General features: G+C 41.2%; 1 protein-coding gene and 1 long non-coding RNA gene across 5 annotated transcripts in view; one reads left to right on the top strand and one right to left on the bottom strand.

Annotated features, from left to right (window-relative positions):
* Positions 1-7,502, bottom strand: part of OTUD4 (OTU deubiquitinase 4) — a 35,318-nt gene extending 27,816 nt beyond the window's left edge. For 2 of the 4 annotated variants that reach the window (XM_054823049.1, XM_054823047.1), the window contains exons 1-3: positions 7,245-7,471; positions 4,176-4,729; positions 2,568-2,651 (exon numbers count right to left, since the gene is read on the bottom strand). In XM_054823049.1, coding sequence (XP_054679024.1) covers positions 2,568-2,651; positions 4,176-4,340 — 249 coding nt within the window. In that variant the 5' untranslated portion in view covers positions 4,341-4,729; positions 7,245-7,471. Of the gene's footprint in view, positions 1-2,567; positions 2,652-4,175; positions 4,730-7,244 lie in introns of all 4 variants that reach the window. The other 2 variants (XM_054823046.1, XM_054823048.1) reach the window with 2 other exon arrangements.
* Positions 7,503-7,881: 379 nt separating this feature from the next.
* LOC129206490 (uncharacterized) lies at positions 7,882-16,916 on the top strand. Its single transcript, XR_008577164.1, has 3 exons — positions 7,882-7,982; positions 13,695-13,778; positions 16,819-16,916. It is a non-coding gene; the product is annotated as an uncharacterized LOC129206490 (long non-coding RNA).
* The last annotated feature ends 352 nt before the right edge of the window (positions 16,917-17,268 follow it).

Raw genomic sequence — 17,268 nt, 5'->3', positions numbered from 1 at the left:
GCTCCAGTCCCTTCACCAGCTTTGTTGCCCTTCTTTGGGCATGCTCCAGCACCTCAATGTCCTTCTTGTACTGAGGGGCCCAAAACTGAACACAGTACTCGAGGGGCGACCTCACCAGTACTGAGTACAGGGGGACAATCACTTCCCTCATCCTGCTGGCCATTATTTCTGATACAAGCCAGGATGTACAAGCCTGGGGAACACCACTTGTGACTGGCCACCAACTGGATTTAACTACATTCACCACAACTCTTTGGGCCTGGCCATCCAGCCAGTTCTTTACAAAGCGAAACATACGCCAATCCAAGCCGTAAGCAGTCAGTTTCTCCAAGAGAAAGAGAATACTGTGGGAAACGGGGTCAAAATCTTTAGTAAAGTCTAGGTAAACAACATCCACAGCCCTTCACTCATCCACTAAGCAGGTCACCTTATCAAAGAAGGAGATCAGGTTAGTCAAGCAGGACCTGACTAATGAGATTAAAAGTTCTGCTTTTGGACCTAGCTGGGCAGTGTTGTTCATGAGAAGAATCAACAAGTTTGGCCAAAATTTTTAATTTAGACAGAAGTAATCAGGTATGAAGTTAAAAGGTGGATCAGTAAAACATGATCACAGACGGCAGTTGTTTTGTGTGTTGAAATTAAATGACCTAAAGATTATGCATAGAGGAAGAAAGAAAGGGCACCAGAAAGTTCTCATAGAAAACTGAAGAGTTAAAAAAGAGAATGAAAAGAAGGCAGCAGCAATCAGAGATAACGTTTCAAGAAAGGATGAGGATGAAAATAAGGATGGTGGGTACACACAGACATCTGAAACTTTGGTTATAGCAGCATCAATGGAACAAGAGAGACAGAAATCCAAGCTGAAATGGTCACAACAGAGACAAACTTCGATGAGTACCAACAGTAGATGTCAATAGAGCATAACTACTAAGAAGGCAGATGAGTAAATAGTTGAACTAAGAGACTAGGGAAACAGGCATTTGTTGTTTGTGCTGTTTTGTAGTGGTTTTTTTTGTTTTGGTTTTTTAAGAGAGACAAGTTAACAATACTATATTCCAGATGGAAAACACAAAGGACAGTAAGAGATACAGGGAGCAAAGGAGATCAGCAGAGCTGAAGTACCTGAGGAAGTAGGAACACTAAGAAATGCAAACAGATATGAAACACCTCAACCTTGTACATGAAACACCTATTCTGAAAAGTGACAAGAAACTTTATTAAAAAGAGATTTTTCAGAAGGACAGCAAAGATGGATAGAGGAGAGTTCATATCACTTGATCAAGTCAGAGGAAAAAAAAAAGAACACTGAGACTGGGAGTTTGGAAGAGAGAAACCAAGATAGTAAAACCAGTTAGGGCTGACAAAGCAGCTACTTGGCTGAGAAGATGCCAGAACCGGAGAGAGGAAACAACACACATTTAGAGTCAAGAAGGGTCATGGTATTTCCAAAAACTACACAATGCAACAAGAAAACAGAAGTAGAGAGGCAGATATTGGAGTAGGGTAATTCTGGAAAAAAAGGGATTAAAAAGTCAGCAGTGACAAAATAAAATAAAAAAGAAAGGAGAGAGATCTAAGACTTGGTAAGTCCTCAGATGGACTGGAAACAAACAAACAGAAACAGTCAAGTCAGAGCTACAGTGAATCTCTCTGGGAGAATGTATTTTATGTAATTCATTCTTGACAACTTCCACACTAAAAGCAATCAGTCACATTTGAGCATAGGACTTCGTCAGAAATTACAGCAAATACACACACTCTTATTCGTGCTTTCCTTCTCTTCCCTATGCCAATGTGCATCTAAAATAGCCTTTTTATTTTGGGTCCAGGTAAATTTGCAACAGAAAAAGAGAGGCAAGTAATAATCTTCTAGTAACAAATGCTTACACAAACTCCTGTTTTAGCTATCCTGGAAATTAGTTAAGTGGAATATATACTAGAAGACATACAAACACATACAGGAGCACCATTATTTATTATTGTTCTTTTAAAAGGAAGAAGAAAAAAAAGATTTTATAATGTTAACACTGACGACATTGGCCAAATGTAGATCAATATCAAAATATTTTATGTTCATGGTTGATGGAGAACTTTGTTACAGATGTTTAGAAAAAACCACAATGGCAATGCATAATAAATTGCAGACCCTAAAACAAATTTCACTAATCTCATCAGTGAAATCCCTTATATATTGTAAAAGCAATTAAATAGCACAATATGACCTTCCTTAAAGTAGGCATTATACTAAAATAAAATCCAGATTTTGGTAGCTCCACTATGGACTATTAAAGTTTAAGAAACTTTAGTTTGTTTTTTAATGAGCTTTAAAAACTTTTCCCACCCCACATCCCTCTAGTCCAAGCAGTATACAGGTCTTTCTCCAGGTTTATGAAGACGAGTTACTACCACACCTGTGCCAATTAATTTAAAGAGCACTCACTTTAAAAAGCATCAACTAGTATATAGCTATGATGAATACTGTCACCAACAGCAGATTATACCTTAGAAAAGTAGAGGGAATAAAGTAACATTTTTTAAATGCTCACAAAGAAAACAAAAATACTTACTGCTTCAAATTTCTCCCTATTTTTCCGAAGATAGTCTACACAAGCCATCCTAACATCAATATGCCGAGACTGAGAATGTAACACCTACAAAGGGAGAAAGAGAAGAAAGTGACACTGTTTCTTAAGAATTTTGATGATGGGTCACAAATAAGTAATGACTGTTGTCTAAATACAGACTTGGAAATACTCTAGTTTTATTTTTAAGAATATTTAAAATGCATATTCATTCAGTAACAACATCTTTATGAAACCTCAATTACTTAAGTAACTGCAGATTACTAAATTCAGATGTTCAATTTTATGAGGATTTACTGAGTGAAATTAATAGCATTTGTTGTCATTCTTTAACCAACTCCTTTGTAAAGGACTTCAACTAATTGAAGAAGTAAGTTACCGCAGGAGAAGATGAGGATATCAACTACAACATGCACTTGTTCAAATGAAATCCAGCCAAATCTACCAGAGTGCAGGTTTACTTTCTCTTGACTTTAAGTTGTAGGTATGTTGCCCAAATACTGATTTGGAAGCCAGAAATTCAGATCCCAATACGACATCTGCATTCTACCTCCTGCTCAAATCTCTAATGAAAAAATGTTACATTCATCATAGGTTCAGAGTTATCTCTAACATAACTTTGTCTGCATCTTCACTGCAATGTAGGGATGTTCCGGTCAACTTAAGATGCAGCCTCTCTTGCGATCCTTACACACTACCCTCAATTTAGAACACCTCCAAATTCAGATTAGTTTTTCTGCATGAAGAGTGCAGAGATTAGGCCAAATTTGTGGCTGAACACCTACTAACTCTAAATTAAAGACCTTCCCTTCAATAAAATAAGAATGGGATGTTAAAAATTTAATTAATAGCTGAAAAAAAGTTCTACATATACTGGAGTGTGGGAGAAACTTTCTATATATACTGATTAAAAACATCAGAATATCAATGTATATTCATTGATTATTCCCTTGAAACAACAAAAAAAAAAAATCACTCACTTCAGATCAATAGTGTTTGCTTGCCTGAACTTACAAATTCAATGGGGAAAACAATTTTTATTTTTTTTTTTTTTAAAAGTGAACTGTGTATAATGAGCACAGGAATCTGGGCTCCCACAATCAGAAGCACCAGAGCTCCCACTGCTGTTTGTTTGTATATGACAAGATGACGCTGTCACTTTTTTTCCTTTAACAGTAACACTGAAATGGGGGAGGGGAATTCAACAGGAAGAACTGAAAATAAATTACTTTCTCTAAGGTTATAGTAAACTAATTAACAAAACTAAGAACAAGACTTTTCAGTTCTTTCCACTAAATTCCGTTTCCCAAAGTCTCACACCAAGTGGTTGTATCCAAATGTTGAAATCGTACACTGAAAAAAGCTCTGAGGCAGTGGTGGAAGGTCAAAACAGGTAACAATCTCTTGATGACAGAAGGCAGCTGTACACACAAAACTTCTCTCACCCCGCAAGAGAGAAATTATTTTTTTTCCCTGGCACACAACTGTATAACCTCAACCTATACTTGTCTGCATTTTAACACTAATTATCACCCACTGAGATCCATTTCCCATGCTTTCATGCGAAGTAGTTTTGTCTATGTAAGCAGTTACCTGCTCAGCCACAGCCCTGAAAAGACAAGATCCATCCTTGGCAACTCTCTTTCTGTACAAGCCCTGAGATCGCAAGTAGCAGTCCATAGAAGAGTCCCCAGGGGCGTCCATGCCGCTGCCTTGATGACTCTGCTCCCCGCCGTCGGGTTTGCACGCCGTCTCCATGTTTACCACTTCACGCTGTGGAGAATCGCTGCACCCCTCCTAGCCCCACATGGCAAGGTAAACCCACTGAGCAGCTCTAGGGCCAGGTGAAGGAAACAGCAGCAGGTGGGGAAGGAGAGCGCTGGCCCCTCAGCGCTCGAGGTGGTAGCAGCAGCAATAAGAAAAGCAGCTGGTCTCACGTTATCCACTTGCATGTGGGAATCGTGGAGAGAAACTGCAAAGTTTTACTCCGCAGTCTGGACTTTCAGCTCCATAAAAACCGTCGCTTCTAGGCTTTTCTAGAGGGCCGGGCAGCAGCTCCTGGACACCACTCTGGCGGGGTTCCGATCCCACTTCTCCCTCGGGGCGGCGATTCCCAGCGCCTTCCGCAGCCCGAACGCGCAGCCGGCCTGCCAGGCGGAAAACAAAAGAGAAAGGACATGTGCTACCGCCGCTGGGGAGAGGAGAGAAAAAAGCGTAACCTGGCGTTTATTTTCACTTTCAGCCCGGGCGCTTCTGGGAGCTGTAGTCCCAGAGGAGGAGGAAGAAGCGGGAGCCACCCCCGGCAGGGCCGCAGCGGCCCGGGAGCGGGGGGAAGACACCCACCGCGCCCCGCTTTCGGGGTGGTCAGGGCTTGGCTGTTAGCCCTGCATCGACTCAGGTTCTTTTCATTCCGTAACAGCTTTTTAGTTTTATAACTAACACCGGGCTGTCTGACACCTACTCCATAGATATGTGGGCGTTTGGTTTGGGTTTTGTTTGGTTTGGGATTTTTTTTCCCCCAACAGATTAAATTGTAAGATTACTTTTTGAAATCTATCCACCTGCAGGAAAGAAGATGGAAATAAAACTGGGATAGTAAAAGGAGGCTTAATTAAAAAGGGATTAAAAAATATCATAGCCATTCAATACTTTTAATATACTTCTGTATACCGCTCTTAGAAGCGGCAAACATTTTTATTACAATTGTGTGACTAAATTTAGCTTGCCATTGTAAACAAGCTTTAGAAAATCTCAGTGCACAAAATGTGAAAAGAAAGGAAGCTTTCCAAACTTGTAAGGCTTTTTTTACCGTGGCTGTGCACTTTACCTAGGAGGGAGAGCTACAATGCTCTCAGTAGCGCTACCGATAAATAAAATGCTACCAGTTACTTCTTAGCTTAAATGTACAAATTTAGATGCAAGAGAGGCAAAGACAGAAAGAATGAAAACTCTTGATTTTTACTTTCAGCCGACAGGAATAAGACCAGGGAGGACTGTGACTTGAGCTGAGATCTGTATGTAGTGACAACTGACTGACTAAGTAAAAGTTACAAACCAGGCTGAGCGAGGAGAAAGTGCTCTAGCAGCTCTGTACAAGCAGTATCAAGCCTCCTTTTCTTAACAGAAGCCCTGGCTTGCCAGAAAGGAGTTGGTCTACTGGAAACAAAAGCAAATTCCCAGGGATCTCTCTAGACAAGGAGAATAGAAACTGAGAAGTGAAAGTAAACCTCTAACGGGATCTGAACCTCCAAAACACAGAGAGCTGGTTAGGCAGCACAGGGATGTTTGAGACAAAGAGCAGGTAAAAATACGAACGAGGGGCTGGAGGGAAAGCTCAAACTTCTCACCAGAAGACAAGAAAGGTCATCTATCAAGACTGACCTATCAACAGTTATTGCCACTGACTCAGCTACCATATTCACTGAAGAAACTCAGACTCGCAGAGGCTTCTTCTACAGATAAAAGTGATTTGACAAGAAGTTTTTGAGATTTATCAAGCTAGGGTCCAGTTACAGTTTCTTAGGAATATTCCAATTTTCCTCAACCTATTTGTCATGGTTAGAGACAGAACTATCGTCTAACATGTTCATCAATTTGTCTTCCCTCATATTTGAGCCATTTGTCACTGTGATTCTAAAGGCTGGTTAGGGGGAGGGCAAATGCCTTTCATCACATCTGTTAGACCCAAGAATGCCTGGGCACATGACGTCATCCAGTATGTGACAGAATGTAAATGTAGTTCTGATAAGTGAATATACTGAGAAAATTAAAGAATTAAAGTCATATAGTCATCAGTTTCCTAAAAGCCTGCTCTTTTTGCAACAGACTCCGAAAGTCAATCAGGCAATGGTGACCCAGATTTGTACTGCTATACAAGAAGCAATCAATTTCAAAAAAGGTGAAGTTCTCACTTAAGAAATCTAGCTTGTACACACACAGTTCCTAAGGCACAAAGAGAAATGCATCCACTGAAAGACATCTGAAATACCTGAACATTAAAATAAATGCTCCATCAAGATAAGAATGGCCAAATTATAACTCATGAGTTATTACAGCTGTTCTAATTAGCAAGTAAGTAGCTTTATTAACACTTTCAAACACTACTTCTACCACAAGAAGCAGCAGTTCCAGCCACTAGTTCCTCCTCTGCACCAACCAAGCGCTTCTGCTGCCCATACACTGAATCAGCTCTGGAAGCTGACTCAAGCTAAAGAAAAAAAATATATTAAAACTAAGATTAGTTTTGTGATTCAGTTCACGGCCTGCCTGTGCCAACACCTGGGCCAGCAAGGGGGGGGCAGCCTTTACTCATAAAACTGCAACCTTGGAGAGAGGAGGCCAGTTTTCGCCCAGCTTCACGCCTGCTCTTTCCCGCTTCAGACAGCGCCAGTTCCCCAGAAGCCTCCTCCCAGTCCGCCAAATCTGGCCTGGGCGACTCGGCACAGGCCGGGACCAGGCACCCGGGCAGGGGCGGCCCCTCGGCCTGCAGCCCGGCGGCCTCCCGGAGCAAGAGGCAGACCCACGAGGGCCCTGCTTGCTCAGCGGCCCTCTCTGCGCGGGCACAGGAGCTGCCGCCGGCGCTGTGGGGCCGAACTCCCCGCCCGGAGGGGCCGCGGCGCAGCGGGGCCCGCACCCTTCCCCCACCCGCTGACTGGCACTTACCGACGGAGGGGCGGGCGGCCCCCTCCTCCTCCTCCTCCTCCCCCCCGAGCAACGGCTGCAGTGGCGGCAGCGGCGCCGCCCCCTCCTCTCCTCGCCTCACCGCGGGCCCAGCGGCGGCGCAGGCACTTCAATCTCCCGCGGCGGCCACTCTGCTCGCGTCGCTCCCCGATGATGCGGCCGCTGCCAGCCCCGTCCCGGTCTCGCCCTCCCGCCTCGCTGCCTCTCATCACTCTTCGCCGCACGCGCGAGGAAGCGAGCGCGCGCGCCCGCAACGCTCCCCCTACGCCCGCTGTTGGTTTGTCCCACCGGCCACACCTGTGCGGGCTACTGCGGCTCGTACCATTTGCCGCACAGGGGAGGAAGCAGTACAGGGAGAAAGCTCAGCTGCTGGAGGAGGGAGCGGCGCTTAGCGCGGGGTTGTTCCTCTGGGCTTGCTCGCTGTGCGGCTTTAAGAAGCCGGATGGCGCCGAGGCGAGCGGCAGTCGCCTCATGTCCCCACCCGCAGGGGACACGCAGTGGTACAGCCCAGGGAACGTCTGCCCCCTACCCAGCAGGTCCCGGTGCTGGGGTCCACTGCTGTCAAGTGTGTGTGAGGGGAGGGACGGGACGGGACGGGAGCTGGCCCGGCCTTCCGCCCGCCAGCTTTGCTGCCTGATGGCACCGCAGTTTAGTCAAGTTGTAAACCTCCCCCCGACTGTGAGATGCAACCAGAAACGTTTTTAAGAGTTTTTCTGACAGGTAATTTTTTAATAACGGCCCGGTGTGGAACGGGAGAGGCAGGAGCCAGCAATCCCATCGGCGGCCTCGCCGCCATAAAGAGAAATTGTTAAACTGCCCTCGGCAGCTACAGTAATAATGCATAGAAATGCTATAACAGACCCTAAAATGTCGTAAATCAGTAGTGAGAAAGTTGTGAGAAGAGTAAGCAACTGTGTACCAAATTCAAATTTGATTTTTTTTTTCCCCCCCAAATAAAACGCTTGTTCAGGTGAGGAACTCCTCACTCAAACACGTGATCAAGCCAAAGTGTTTAGGGGTAATTAATACAATACATAAATACTTTAAGCTGGCTAGCATAAATATTAATAGTAGTGATAAAATACTGATGGTTAAGGGGAGACAGTAAAAAAAATCTTTTAAGGTTGCTTATTTACTTAGTAGTCTGCTATGAAATTTTTGTCTTTGTTTGAAACCACCATTTTTGGTTGAAATAGAATATGAGGTTATATAAACCATTAGGCTTATCTGGTAACGTAAGACCGAAAGGTAACTCAGTTTACCTTTTCTGTGCATGTTAAATAGAAGTTAGCTTGTGAACAGTACTTTTGACGACAGTAGGCTAAAAAACAATCCAGTGTAAGTCATTTATCCCTGTCTGTAGTCCTGTACACATTTAAGCTGGTAGTGCCTCCGTGTGCCTGTGTTTGTGCAGACATTGAAGCACACTGAGAAAACTGACCCAGAACTGACCCGTTCCCCAGCAATATTTTTCAGTGAGATCACATCTTCAAACCATTTTATTGTGCACTTGCTGCACAAACACTGGCACAAGAGAGAGATAAGGTGGGAAAGAGAAAATAGATGAAGAAGAGATGGCAGGTTTTGTTTCTGGTGTAGCGCCAGCCCAGATCCTTGTCAAACTTCAACCTGAGAGACTAAAGATGTTAGAGTTGTCCCAAACCTCTTGTACCAAATCTGAACAGCCTGTTCAAAGTTTTAGATTAATCCTTTCATGATAAAATTGGTTCCCCATCAGATGTGTGCATTCTGACAAGTCATGATTACTTGGGTTTGGAGTCCTTTGTGAACGTTTACAATTTCTTATCCAAGTTGTCTTCATACTGACATCTGCAAAACAGTTATGCCCCTCATCAGAAGCTTTAAAAATATATATATACACAAAATAATTGAATAGTAAGTAAGAGGTTCTGTTACCTATTGAAATGAAAAAATACACTTTTCCTGACATCAGAGGTAGCATAAAGAGTTCGGTCCAACATTTAATTGAGTTGGTAGGAAGATTTCTGTTGCCATTAGTGGGTGATGGATCAGGCTTAAATATAGAAGGATAAGAGTATCTTCAACATAAACTATTTTATTTATGGATCTCTGTGTGTAGACAAAGTTGGTTTTAATTCTGCTGATGAAGAATGGGCCTGGATTTCATGTCCGTCTCGCAGCAGTGCAGTGCAATCATAGCAGAATATACTAATGGTTGCATTACTCCTGCATACTATATATAGCTAACTGCATCTTTGTGCTCTATGTACAAGTCAAAGATCCTACACTCCCAGTATTATGTACCTTCATTACATCTCTGGGAACTACAGAAATGCAGTCTACTTGAGTTTGAAATGATTATTCTTCAAAAATATAGTAATCATGTAACATTTTACCTTCTGGAGAGTTTTGGTCAAGGCTAGAAGCCCAGCCTGATATTTTATTGCTTTCCTTCCATGCAGATTTAATACCACATCAGATTCGAGGTGCTTAGCATTCAGGTGGGAAGTACCTAAAGGTGATGGGCTGACTGGACAGTCAGCAGCTTAATATCCCAGCACAATACAGCAAGCAACAGAAGGGTTGGTTTAAGTTTGTAGAATGAATTCCTGTGAGAGCAACTAATTAACATTGTCCCACATAGTGTGAAAAGGACAGGATAAAAGGGCTGCATGTGACATGATGGTCACATTTCTTAATTCTCTACCAGAAGTATTTCTGATGCAGCTGTAGGAAGTATATTTTGAGATTCTGCCCAGAATATCCCATTGCAGTCTCTAATTTGGTGAAGAAAATTTTCCTTGGTTGGATTTTTTTAGACAAATGGTTACCATTCAGTACAACAGAAATGATAAAAGGGACACTGTGGTAAAAGCTATTCCTTCTACCCTTGAGGAACACTTCTTCATAAAATATCTTGAAGATGTTGGTCTGAAGTCATAGGTTTGTGTAGTCAAGAAATATTGAGAGGTGAGGCAGGAAAAGTAACTTAAAAGGTTTTGCAAGTCATGAATGGTTGCATTCTGAGCATAGCTCATCTTGGAGCAGCAGAAATGCTGAATCCTGGTTTCCCACAGTTTCATGTCTTCTGTCTTTACCTCATCTGTACCCCCATCCTGCTACAACAACAGCACGAGCTTCCTGCTGTGTTCCCCTATTTCTAGATGCCGGACACATTGCTCTGACACCCCGTTAGACTTTTAGCTCTCTGACATGCCCTGTAATACATTCATCTTCCCTCTGTGCTCCCAAAGCGCCAGCTGAACAAGAGGTAGCAGGTGACGTGCCTGATTCTGAAATATGCTGTGGTTTTGTGCTGTGGGGCCTGGCATGTGTTCATTATCCAGTCAGGAGGCCAAACAGGACAGGTAACTTCAGTGTTCAACAGCGACAGTAATTTAGGTCTTTCTCCTTGAGTCAGGTATTGATTTTCATGATACTTACAGAATCTTATCACCGCAGAGCCTTCTGTTCCTCTATCATATTTGTTCACAATTTGTGGATTGATTCCAAACATGTATGAGAGAGAAAAAAACAACAGATAATCAAGCAGACAGTATAAACAGTCCTTTTTTTTTTCCAAACTCAGCTAAAAGTGGTCTTCATGTTAAAGATAAATGAAGGGTTTGTCTTTATGAGTTTATAATGCCTTTCACAGTCAGGTTTTGACTCCAAAGTGGGAAGGCTGTCTGTAAACCTTGAATTAATTCAAAGCCAAATTTGTTACCTGAGGTATTGGGTGATCAGAAGAGAACAGAAGACCACAGGGAGAAGTTTGTGAAGTAGTTAGTGCATATGTAGAGAAACTTTACATGCATTAATATAGGATTCTAGTATGGCTATGGAGTTAGATGAAGGGTCTGGAGTGCTGTGTGATATTGAAGCATGCTCTGAGGCCAAGAAAACTGGTATGAAGGAAGGTGACAGAACCATATCCATTTAAAAGAATGTCTTTAGTTGTATAAAGATAAAACATGAGTAATTTGGTTCGAACTTGCGTAGGGTATTACTGTAGGTAATATGAACAGTTACATTGTACCCAAAAAGTGTACTCTTTCCCCAGTTTCTTTTTACTAACATAGACTTGTATTGGGTTTGCGTGGCAAGGTTTTGATAGCAGGGGGGCTACAGGGGTGGCTTCTGTGAGAAGCTACTAGAAGCTTCCTCCATGTCCAATAGAGCCAATGCCAGCTGGCTGGCATTATGGACCTGGCATTGACCAAGGCTGAGCCTGTCAGCGGTGGTGGTAGCGCCTCTGGGATATGGTATTTAAGAAGGGGGAAAAAACCTGGGCAACAGCAATTGCAGCTGAAGAGGGGAATGAAAAGATATGAAAGAACTCTGCAGACACCACGGTCAGTGAAGGAGGAGGGAGAGGAGATTCCCCTGTAGCCCATGGAGAAGACCATGGTGAGGCAAGCTGTCCCCCTGCAGCCTATGGAGGATGATGGTGAAGTAGATATCCACCTGCAGCCCATGGAGAACCCCATGCCAGAGCAGGTGGAGACACCTGAAGGAGGCTGTGACCCCATGGGAAGCCCATGCTGGAGCAGGCTCCTGGCAGGACCTGTGGCCCCATGGAGAGAGGAGCCCATGCTGGAGCAGGTTTGCTGGCAGGACCTGTGACCCCAAGGGGGACCCACGCTGGAGCAATCTGTTCCTGAAGGATGGCACTCTGTGGAAGGGGCCCATGCTAGAACAGTTTGTGAAGAACTGCAGCCCATGGGAAGGACTCACATTGGAGAAGTTTGTGGAGGACTGCCTCCCATGGGAGGGACCCCACGCTGGAGCCGGGGAAGAGTGTGAGGAGTCCTCCCCCTCAGGAGGAAGGAGCAGCAGAGACAATGTGTGATGAACTGACCACAATCCAATTTCCCATCCCCATGTGCTGCTTGGGGAAGAAGAGGTAGAGAAAATTTGGAGTAAAGTTAAGCCCAGGAAGAAGGGAGGGGTAGGGGGAAGTGTTTTAAGATTTGGGGTTATTTATTACCCTACTCTGATTGGATTGGTAATAAATTAAACTAATTTCCCCAAGTCGAGTCTGTTTTCCCCATGAAGGTAATTGGTGAGTGATCTCTCCCTGTCCTTATCTCAACCCATGAGGTTTTCATTATATTTTCTCTCCCATGTCCAACTGAGGAGGGTAGTGATAGAGCAACTTTGGTGGGTGCCTGGTGTCCAGCCAGGCTCAACCCGCCACAAGACTGTTATAGAGAAAGAGTCCCACCTTCTTCCCAGGCTTGTTTCAGCTTCCTCCTCTTGTGCCTAGATTGTCCTTCACAAAAAGTAATTTGCTGTTGTTTTCAATAAATTTGTTTCATCTGGATCAGGGAACTGATGCAGCTGACTGCTTGGCTGCAAGTACATTATGTCAGTAAGAGGTGGACAGGGGAGTCCATGATACAGGTTAGAAGCGAAGGGACATAACCCTGTTTATAGAAGTAAATCTGTGACTGCAGCTAGAAAAAGCGAGGAGTCTGGCAGCAGTATTTTATTTAAAAAGCAGAAAAAAATGCTTTCTGTAACTCAGAATGAGTAAACAGTAGCATATATTAGAGGAGTGGTTTAAATCAGCCATCATGAAAATGAATCAAAATAGTGAGCAGGAAACTAATTTAAATGATTGCTTTTAATCTTGAATTACAGTTGTATTTTTTTCTTAAAGACTGATTTTTCACTGATTGGTAACCATTAAAATGTGCTGATTATAGTCTTTATGCATAATTTTGCATTTCTTTTTGCCTTCAAAGAGGGCATGCTATATCTACATACATCTGAGACATTTCAGACATAACATTTATGTGGAGTCTTAATCTTTATGTACATTTTACTGGTTTAGAAAATGAGGACTGTATAATTTCTTTTTTTACTGGATAATTATTAAGCTTTTACTTGTGATTCATATCAAACTCCTAGTGGATAAATATGGGAATTGAAAGAAAATTATGAGAAAAAAAACCCTCTGTAGTAGCTTTTAGTTAAATAAGATTACTATAAATGTATTTGAACCTTCTTCTTAAGAAGATTATCTAAGTATGTTTTGCATTGAGAAAGGTTTTATTAAAAAAATGAACATATACTTGTGGGAAGATTATTTAATTGGTTTGATCTTTCAAGTGTGTAGAAATAGTAGAGATCATCCTGTCCTTTCCATATGTTTTTTATTTATGGATGGAAATAATGAAAAAAAATCAGCTGCATAATTCATTTAAGTGAGCTAGAAATGAAGAAAATACTGCCACCTTGCTTGCAGAAAAAAATGCTTGTTAAGAACTGGTTTAACACCAGCAAACCAATATTAATCATTCAGCAGCTTGACTTTCCCTATAGCTTGAACAGAAAGTCCATAGTGCTTAATAATACTACTTTCGTAGTATTTGTTTTGTAAAGCAAACATATTTAAAATCAAATCTTGAATTAACCAACCTGATTGATTTTATTTTATTTTAGAGACCCAGAGAAGTTACCAGGGAAGATCCATTTTTTAGCCTTGCACTTAAACTGAGCACAAAGTCATGATCTTCTAGAAACCAGGTACTTTTCTTCATGTTTAAGAACGGCTACGTGGTTGGAGGAGCCTGTCTTTTAGCAAAGTTAGAAAAAATATTATTAAAATACATAAATCTCTAATATTGCTGCAGAATATTCATTCTTTGACTTCTGATGTGTTTTGAAATGAGCAGCAGTTCATACTACTATCAACTTTGCTTAAACTAACTGCAATGAAATAATATTCATAAATAAAATCAGGATAAATCACGTTACTAATAAAACTCTAGCGATAAATAAGAGAGATTATATACAAAAAGAGATGGATTTTGTATGAAACAATCTTGCTGAGTAATAAAAACTTGGTTTTGCCATTCCAGCTAAAGCCTTCTGGTGCCTATGCAGTTCTCAGCAACAGAATAAGTGAATATCTTAGCAGTTAGATGCAGTGGTTTTCCTTATGGTTATATGGCTAGTGGCCATATATTGTAGTTCAGCTTATTAGCCTTTAGATGGCATTAGCTCCTTGAACATTTTAAGTTTTAATATTTCTTACATGTTCAAGTGTGAGATGAGTGAACACAGCAATAACTTCTGAACTGGTATTTGTTAGGGGAGCTCAGTCAGTACACTCAACGCATGCTGCCCCTTTTCCCCTCTCAAAAAAAAAACCACCAAAAAAAAAAAAACAAACCAAAACATAAAAAGATATTTTTGACTGAAAACGTGAAGGATGCAGCCCAGCTCCAGAGCGCAGGGCTAAGAATGTCCAATTCTGAGCTTGGTCTGTCCCCAGCCATTGTACTACAACAACTCTGAGGTGTAAATAAAGCATCAGGGGATTGTCAGGTGGTTTTCCCATCTCTTCTACCTCTGCCAGCTGTATAGAGGCACAGAAATACACTGTTTTGCTGGCTTGGTGCCACGAGAGGATCTTTGTATGCCAAAGTGATACATTAGTGGCTCCCGGTGCTGTGGCTAGGTCTAGTTCTGTTGTTGATATGTGAAGTGACAGTATTGCAGTATGTAGTTGTGATTAAGATTGTGAAAAGAAGTATAGCCGATAGCATACTGCTTTGCTGAAAATACCATTGTGTTCCTTGGTTTTGTGAACCACTGCAAGTAACATTTGAAACTATAGATTTTCCACATACTGTGTTGCATTTCAGTAGGATACAGAGCTTCTGCATATTTTTAAGTACAAAATTCATGTGCGTTCCATGTAAGAGAGAGTATTAATTCAGCTGATAGGGGCATTTAAACTGTGTATGCCTCTACTGCAGAATATTTTCAGTGACATGCCAAATTAACTGAATGATGCATTAACTGAGAAGGAAAAGAATTGAGTAAGGCTGCCATAGTTATCTATGTGCAGTTCCTCCTTAACTGCAGACCTTTTAAGCCTTTTTTCATTTCAGTCTGAAAGCACAGAACTTCTTTAACAAGGGCTGCTAGATTCAATTTGTAGATGAGGAAACTGGAACATCAAAATTTGACGAGATGCACATGATCATCCAGGAAGTGTCTGACATATCTGGAAATGGAACCTGGGTGGGTTCCTGATCTCTATTCTTGTGCCTTAACTGCCAGATTAATTTTCCATTTGCTATACATCTTTATATGGTAATAGCATTGCTGTTTTCCACGAGATAGTCTGAGCTAGTGTCCAGATTAGAACAATGGCTATGACAACTGTTTTCTCTTTGATAGAGCACCATAAAAATGCACAGTGCTTTAAAGTAAGCACACGTGTCAACAAAGAACACAAAGTACTGAATGCTGCCAATGCCTTTTTCCTTGACTTAGAATTAAAAGTGTCTTTTGTATGCATGAAGTTTAGACTTCACAGGATGCTACTGCATGGATTTCCACTATTTTTTCTGAAGTCAGTGAGCTTGCAGCTATATAAGTCAACTCTGAATTTTGCCTTCTAGTTTCAAAGTGAGCATTCAGTAATCAAGTAGACATCAGAGGGTATTTCGTGCTGGTTTTTAGCTCAGTGATCTACAATACTGCAGTTGAGTAGGCTTTCATTGCAGCTGCATCTCAGTTTGACTTAGTAAGGTTGCTAAAGTAATGTCTTGTTCTCATGCCATATTTGTCTTGCTCTTTTTTGTAATTTATTTACTTTGGAGAACTAAACCAGACTTAAGCATCTGTTTCTCAGTGAGGGTTTTTTTTTTTTTTTTGGGAGGGGGTGGTGTTTTGACCCAGTATTACAGATGGTTTCACTAAAAAACATAACAGTTAAGTGATTAGCCCAAGGTAATTCAGTGAATGGCTCAGCCTTCCTGAAAATGTTAAACTCTTCTGGCTCCTTGTCTTTTAAATTAGTCTAGCCGCTAAATCATATTGGCTCCCAAATGAAATGAAACTTTGAGAACTGGAAGTCACTTTTCATACCGTCTAATTGCCCGTCTTATGTGGGAAAGTGTCTGTAAAATTCCCGCCTGGGAATCCTAATATAATTTTTTTTAATAATGTTAAACAAAGCTTTTTGCATCAAATAGTTTATTATCTGTTGACATGAATTCACAGACAGTATACATACGTAAAGTTGAGCGTGTTTTACTGGAACAAAGCAAGAGTGCAAAGCACCTGCGAGGTGAGGTTGTATGTAATCTGCCCAGCAGAAAATAGATGCTGTTTAAGAAAAAGAAGACATTTTCTGCTATAGCTAGTATGAAAAGAAAGGGGAAAAAAAAAATCTCGGAAAAGGATCTTTTCTTGTATAGTGTTTTTTAAAAGACAAGCATTTCCAGTTACTCAATTTTTTTCTTTCCAAGTATTATTCCAAGCGTTTCTTCGCTGTAGTCTTTTCCCTTTCCCATTCTTTTTATTCCAGCCCAGATAGTATTATGATGACCATGAGAGTTTGAGACATTAAGTGAGGAAAGGTTTGTGAAGACAATCTTGTTATTAGATCGATATAATGGTGAAAGATGGCCATACTTTAAGGCACAGGTGTGATCTGAGGAAAGGTTTGTTTGTCCAGTACCTTATCTGTATTTGTTACTATGTCATCTGGTTTAATAAGAATAAAAAAAACCAAACCTTGGCTTTTATTTTCCATTTGCCTGTCCAGTTTCCCTGTCCATCCCTGTTTCAACTGTGAAAACAATTTGTGAAAACCAAGGGAGTCAAAATATGGAGAAAGTTGAATAGAACAGGAATGCTAAAAGGTTTTTGTTTTTACTTATTCACAGGGAGTTTTGTTTGCTTTTGGGAGAGGGAATTGGCTTCTAATAGCAAAACGTTACTTAAAAACAAATCAGTAAATGCTACTGTATAAATAAATGCATATAAATTAATGTAAGACAAAAATTGTTAACTGAAGATACGCACACTATTATTTTAAACTTTAACTTGCATCTATCTTTTTAAAAATACAATTTTATTTTGCCTATCAACTTTATAAATAAAATATTTGCGTCTTTCAATTCTGTGGCTCACAATGTAATATTACCTACTGATGTAAAAGTATTTTACCCACACTAAATCCCCATTTCATATTTCTTTTAACATTTTAAGAATA

This window comes from Grus americana, chromosome 4 (genome assembly GCF_028858705.1).
Source record: "Grus americana isolate bGruAme1 chromosome 4, bGruAme1.mat, whole genome shotgun sequence".
Classification (NCBI taxonomy): domain Eukaryota; kingdom Metazoa; phylum Chordata; class Aves; order Gruiformes; family Gruidae; genus Grus; species Grus americana.
The sequence above is the reverse complement of the archived record's forward strand: the minus strand, read 5'-3'. Positions and strand labels throughout refer to the sequence as shown.